At 41.4% G+C, this 6,453-nt stretch overlaps 1 protein-coding gene across 2 annotated transcripts; it reads right to left on the minus strand.

Moving 5' to 3' along the window:
* On the minus strand, positions 1–3,177 carry gjb1a (gap junction protein beta 1a). 2 transcript variants are annotated; one of them, XM_084028915.1, is made up of 2 exons: positions 2,445–2,583; positions 1–935 (listed from the first exon to the last, which is right to left on the minus strand). In XM_084028915.1, exons 1-2 carry the CDS (start codon positions 2,470–2,472, stop codon positions 199–201), a joined length of 765 nt encoding a protein of 254 aa, XP_083885041.1. In that variant the 5' UTR covers positions 2,473–2,583; the 3' UTR covers positions 1–198. The 2 variants fall into 2 exon arrangements, with proteins under 2 accessions (XP_083885041.1, XP_083885042.1); XM_084028916.1 differs by lacking the exon at positions 2,445–2,583 and adding an exon at positions 3,024–3,177 and having other exon boundaries at positions 3–935.
* Positions 3,178–6,453: the final 3,276 nt, after the last annotated feature.

Consider the following 6,453-nt stretch of genomic DNA (forward strand, 5'->3'; position numbering starts at 1 on the left):
CTAAAGTCTGGTGGGAACACTACTTCCTCCCACTGTGGCACTGAATGTTTGTCAGAGTACGAACCAGTGATAAACCATGTCAAACTGGAATGTGCAGCATATTATGCACCTTACTCACAAGTTAAATGAACGGCTGTAGCCTTTATCTAAGGTCACACATATACGTCCTTTGTGCAGCTATGACATCGGTGCTTTTCGTTAGAACGAGCAGAGCCTCTGTTGGATCCAAGCCCCCAAAGTCGAGTTTCCAGCCGTGTGCAAATGCTTACCGCAGGCCTTCCCCACCAAGAAGACCACCTCGGCGATGTTGAGCAGAATGCAAACCCCCGACACGGCCAGCATGAACACGGTGAAGACGGTCTTCTCCGTGGGCCTCGACACAAAGCAGTCCACTGTGTTGGGACAGGGGTACGAGTCACACTTCACCAGCCGGATCATCTTGTAACCGGGGTAGATCATATAAAACAGGTACATGAAGGTGACCTCGAAGATGATGCGGAATAACAGGCTGATGACGTACGTCCACCACAAGGCCCCGGAGATCTTCATCTTCTGGGTCTTGATCTGCTCCAGGTCTTTGGGGTTGGTCCGCCCTGATAGTTTGTAGAGCCTCTTGTCGACGTGGCGGCGGTGGGCCACGTGCATGGCGACCAGCAGGGCGGGAGTGGACACCAGGATGAGCTGCAGCGCCCAGAGGCGGATGTGGGAGATGGGGAAGAAGTGGTCGTAGCAGACGCTGTTGCAGCCCGGCTGCTGGGTGTTGCAGGTGAAGCCGGACTTCTCGTCGCCCCACACGCTCTCCGCAGCAACAACCAGCACCAGGATACGGAAAATGAACAGGACAGAGAGCCAGATGCGACCGATGCCTGTCGAGTGTCTGTTCACACCGCTGATGACAGCATAAAATGAGGCCCAGTTCATCTTTGGTTCTGGGTCTGATGGAGAACACATTAAAAGGGTCAACAGCTGGTAGAGTATATATATATATATATATATTATAAATATGCTGAATATTTGTTTTCTTTTTTTGAGAAAACAACAAGACAAAACAAACCTACAGTAAATCACAGAGGAACATGGAGCAGAATAAACCGAAGACGTGTGGAGTACGTCAAATTAGTTCATAGAAATAAAAATAAAAGTACACACAGAAATAACATTTTTTTACAGTAAGTGAGTATTGTCTTCCTAATGTGTACCTTTGTATACATTACAAAAATTAGACCCAACTTCCCTTGACAGTTATTAGGCAATGCAATTAGAAGTCTTTCATTAAATTGAACCTTTCAGCAAAATGGGGCTTTGACTGACTATTCAGGGAACAATCGCAGCCGCTCTTTTCAATACTTTTCATTAGTTATTTCCCAAAAAAATTCACATATTAACGGATCAACGTCCTTCACTTTTACTCTTTCAACAGTAACTGGAATAAGAGTACAACCATTTGTTTAAGTAGAACTTGTAATATACCCGTGTGTAAATTTGCAGACCGCATCACCAACTGAAGAGGAGTTGTTCTCGTTTTCACGTAATACAACGCAGCTCCTCAAAAATGTTGTTCTATACATCACTTACAGATAGAATTTTCTGACTAAATATTAATATTATAGTATTAACTTTGTGCTTATGGTATCAAAATATATACATTTCTCTTTAAATGGAGAAAACTGTTTTAATGATTTTTTGGTATATTCTCGCTTTAATTGCTGAAAAAAACACTTGAAAATTGATTTGAGACAAAGATTATTAAAAAGAGCAGGTTAGGGTTATGTAGCGGGCTAAAAATGGTTGGACCCAAAATGCAGGTGGAGACAAAAAGGTAAGGCAAAAGGTTTATTTAACAAACAAAAACAGCCCAAACTGAAGATCCCACGAGCGCAAAAACAGCAAACTGGCTCATCCAAACAGAAGACGAAACACTTGCTGTGAACCAAAACCAAAGAAAAGGACATAGGAAGGCTTAAAGCAGGAACACGAGTAACAGGAACCAGGGTGAACAAACTCAATGAACCAACAAGGAGGCAGGGAGCTGACGAGGAACAGGTGAGACACATTAGGGCAGGTAGGTAATCAACGAGAGGGTGGGGGGGTAAGGACACCAGAAAACAAGGGAAGTACGAGACAGGAAACCACGGGACAAAAACTACAAAATAAAACAGGAAAGTAAACTATGAAAAACCACAATCATGACAGTTCCCATAATACTAAGTTCATAGAAATTAGTTCAAGTGAACTTAGGCTGGAGCATTTTGGACGCTTGGTTAAAAATCAATCACACGTCCAGTTTTCTACTTTTCCAGTCCAGAAAAGTTTCTCCAAGTCCAGAATTAAATCCAAGCCTATAAGCATCCAAAATGTTTTATCTCCTGTATGCTGATGGTAATTGGTGAATCCCCAACATGCTTGACTTTGCAGCCCTGCAGTATAAATGTCAGAGTTGTTACCCGGCTCAGCAGGAGGTGTAAGAGGCATAGGAGGCAGCGCAGAGGACAATGTTGACCTGCTGGTTTGGCATGGATGTGGATCCAGAGAAGAAGGGAGCCTCTCTGCCCTCTGCAGTTGGCAGGCCTCTTATGAGTGCAACACAGAAGTCTGGCACCATGCGTCATGTGACATGCTTTCACGAGTCACTGTGGTGTAGCATGCAAAGTGGGCATCAACGTAACACCATTTAATAATCTGGCCAGGGAAATGGTTCGTGGTCCAGAAGTATTTTCATTAAGGAGGAAGCCTCTGGTTATAAACTCATGATTCAAATAATCTAAAATAGTTTCTTTACAAAAGCATGCCTCGGGGAGTGTAAAACAATTACTGGTCTGTTTGATTATCACAATACCAATAGCAATTTTAAACTTTTTGTTTTTTTTTATCATTTAAGAAAAACATACTTCATCTTCCAGACTCAAGTGGAGACATAACAGTAAAGCATAAACAAGCATAAACCCAGATGTAACATCTGAACACACTGAGAACAACGTGTCTGTCCCGGCTCATCCTGGAGTTAGAAATGAAGCAGAACTTACCGTCAGCTGTTGTTTGGAATAAAGCACATCCAGAAACATTAACGTTGACTTAAGCAGATTTTTTTTTTCCCTTTGCCCCCCCAACAATCTGTGCACAAGAGTATCAGAGCACCATGACTTTGCATTGCTAATGATTCCCCTCACACTAGCCACTGCCCTGCACTGGAGGTCATATGCTTCTGGGTGCGATATTTGCATACAATGGCTCCATTTATTGACGCCAAACAATCGGCTTCAGAATTCAGATCAAACGTTTTAATTCCGGCCCAGCAGAGGAATCCGTGTGGGGCCGGCGGTCTCTCCTCTCGTCCTCATTGTGCTGTGTTCGTCAGGGGGAGGTGGAGGGTGTTCTTGACGCAATGTGTATTAAAACGTAAAGGTCTAAAACAAAGAATGACCCATGAAATCTTAAGATAGGAGAACAAGAGTTCATTATCATAATAGCCATCTAGTTTTCCTCCTCAGCCTTTAGATCCACATTGTTGCCGCCCACCTACCTAACCACCGAGTCAACCTGCTCAGTCTGTACGCCAGTCTGTACGCCATGGGACCAAAGTTTGACGTCTTCCAGTGGGATTGGACTGAATTACCTCATTAGTAGACATTGGAAGATTCATGATATTATCCCCATAATCATCGAAAAATATGCTTGAAACTCTTCACTTTACCTCTCATTTTGTCAAGAAACAATTAGTATTGCATCAGCGACAGAAAACGCCTTTTTTAAAGTCAAGATCATGAAGGAAAACTAAAAATAATAATACATTTTAAAAATACCTACATTGTGTGAGTCTGTTCATTCTGATAATTCCTGGAGGCTTTTTATTCATTTATTTTTTAATTGGATTAAATATTTTTCACTACACCATGACGATGAGCTAGAGAGCTTTTATTAAAATCACAGTCTGCAATGAAATAGTTTATCATCCCATCTCTTAGTTCACTGTTAGCAGAGAAGTAGCTCTACATATCTAACATTTAAATGTTTACATTTTTCATAGCTTCCACATGAAAGTTCCGATGCCGCTAAGTCAATAGGCCACGCCTCTAAGTATTTGGGCCACGCCCATAACACAATAGCCCACGCCTTTAAGTCAACAGGCCACGCGTCTAAGTCAATAGGCCACGCCTCCATGTCATAGACCACGCCTCTGCACCAACAGACCACGCCTCTAAGACAACAGGCCACGCCTCTTAATACACAGACCGTACCGCAAATGCAATAGGTCACACCTCCAAAGCAATAGGCCAAGACTCCAACGATACAAAACTAATGGAAAGCAGCTTTTTTCATTTAAAAAAAACTATCAACAATATAAAATGCAAGAAAAATAGCAGTTTCATGCCCCAAAGCTGCACAATAATTCAATCTGATTTCAAGCTCTGGGAACATTTGCTTCAAGTCAGGTTAGGGTTAGAATATCGCCAGGAAATCAATGCAATGTCCTCCTAATTGTATCAGTGTGTGTGTGTGTGTATAATCTTGCTTCATGGCGCCCTAGAAACCATCATCACTGTTTGATGCATTCTGACTCTGATCAACACTTGAATCAGTTGCACGCAATGTGATGCTGACAAAGGAAACAGTGGAATGTAGTACTCAAGTTCTGCACTTAGTACAATTGTTTGGTACTTGTACTTCACTGGAGTATTGTCATTTTATGCCGCTTCATACATCTACTCCACTTACTTTTTACTCAACTTCATTTATTTGATAGCTTTAATTACCAGTTACTTTGCATGCTTAAATTAATACAAAACAAGCCATAAATCATGATATATTATAGGTTAAGCTACTCAGCAGTATGTAATGTAATTAAAATTAGCATTTACCAGCTGCAACATTAAATTGATGAACACAATAAAGTATAATCCAGTAATATAATATGATTCTGAAAAGGGCCATTGTGCATAAGTATATTCTAATGCCAATAAATGTTATTTTTTTACTTGTAACAGAGTATTTCTACACTGTGGTATGGAAAAGATAGGTACTTCTTCAACCACTGGATAGTGGGATCTATGGCCAAACCACATTGTAAACTCTCATTGCTGCTGCCTGTCAGAGTTGTTACCTTGAGAAGTGGCGGTGTGCAAACATCCCTGTGGGACGCCAAGATGATTTATAATCTCTTGCGAGCGGTTCTGCAACACCTCTCACACTTCTGAGGTTGATTATGCAAATGAAAGCTTGATCCCTACATGGAGAAAATATGTGTGTGTGTGTGTGTGTGTGTGTGTGTGTGTGTGTGTGTGTGTGTGTGTGTGTGTGTGTGTGTGTGTGTGTGTTTGTGTGTGTGTGTTTGTGTGTGTGTGTGTGTGCAGGATACATCAGTCTAAATGATGACATCTGGCGGTCATTAACAGTCATTGCAGAAGTTTAATAACACTCCTAACTGCAGATGTGAATTCACTCTTGGGAAAGTGATGCATCAGAAGGAATGTGTTCAGTGAAACAACTCCATGTTGCTCAAGTGCAACACCTCAACACAGGCGTCCCAGGAGAGCTGACAGCAGATCTGTGCAGTGATTTTAAGGTTCATAACATTTGTCATCAGGCGGCAATCAACCTGTCATCAAGTCCATTTTCAGATACATCTCGAACTCCATTGATATTCCTTAAGTGGTGCTTAACCGAGCCAGTCTGTTTTTGACATAGTTTAACATTGATGTTCCCATCGTGTAAGAATAAATATCTTGCAAGATTACTGTAGTTGAGTGCCATCAGGGACACTTCTGTGCTTTATGTAAACCAAGTCTGGGGAAGCTGCCTGACCAGACCAGTTTAATCATAGCACTGTATCTTAAATGCAGGAACACACCCAGTCACATATATGGGTGTGACCTGAGTCACACTGGAATAATCACGTTCATGTGACATGTTCAGGTTCCCACATATTGTATTTGAGCAGGTGTGTCTGTATAATGATCTGCTTTGGAATTACAGTTGTGTTCCTTCATAACAGTGCTGTCAGTGAAGATATAAGCACGCTGATTCTTAATTTATTAATTCAGGGAAGCTGCCCATTCAAACCGGAGCCCGATCTGTCATTCACTACGACAGTTAATGGCCTTGCTCATTGGTGGTAGTGGGGTAATCTCTATATGGAGAGTCTGCATTTATATGCAGGACAATATTCGGGCATTAGAATCACGGTCAAGCAGGCCCTGAAAAAAAATGTAGATTAACCTTGTGGAGAGCAAAAGAGGCCGAACGCATTGGCTGAAATGCAATCTGGTCCAAAATTGGTAGTGTTGCAGCTGGTTGTAACCAGATCAACAACTAAACTCCTTTGTTTATTTAATTACATTCTAAGGGTGAAATAATACATACATTATACAATATTAAATGATTAACAAGAAAAAAAGATTACTACAAAGTCTGAAAAAATAGATAGATAGATAGATAGATAGATAGATAGATAGATAG

The sequence above is a fragment of the Eutrigla gurnardus genome (genome assembly GCF_963514095.1).
Source record: "Eutrigla gurnardus genome assembly, chromosome: 15".
In the NCBI taxonomy this organism is placed as follows: Eukaryota; Metazoa; Chordata; class Actinopteri; order Perciformes; family Triglidae; genus Eutrigla; species Eutrigla gurnardus.

Excerpts from the sequence above, each read along its gene's own strand:
- gjb1a (XM_084028915.1), bottom strand. The coding sequence starts at position 2,472 with ATGCCTCTTACACCTCCTGCTGAGCCGG. Across the intron at positions 936-2,444 it reads TACACCTCCTGCTGAGCCGG|ACCCAGAACCAAAGATGAAC; the intron begins GTAACAACTCTG and ends GTTCTCCATCAG.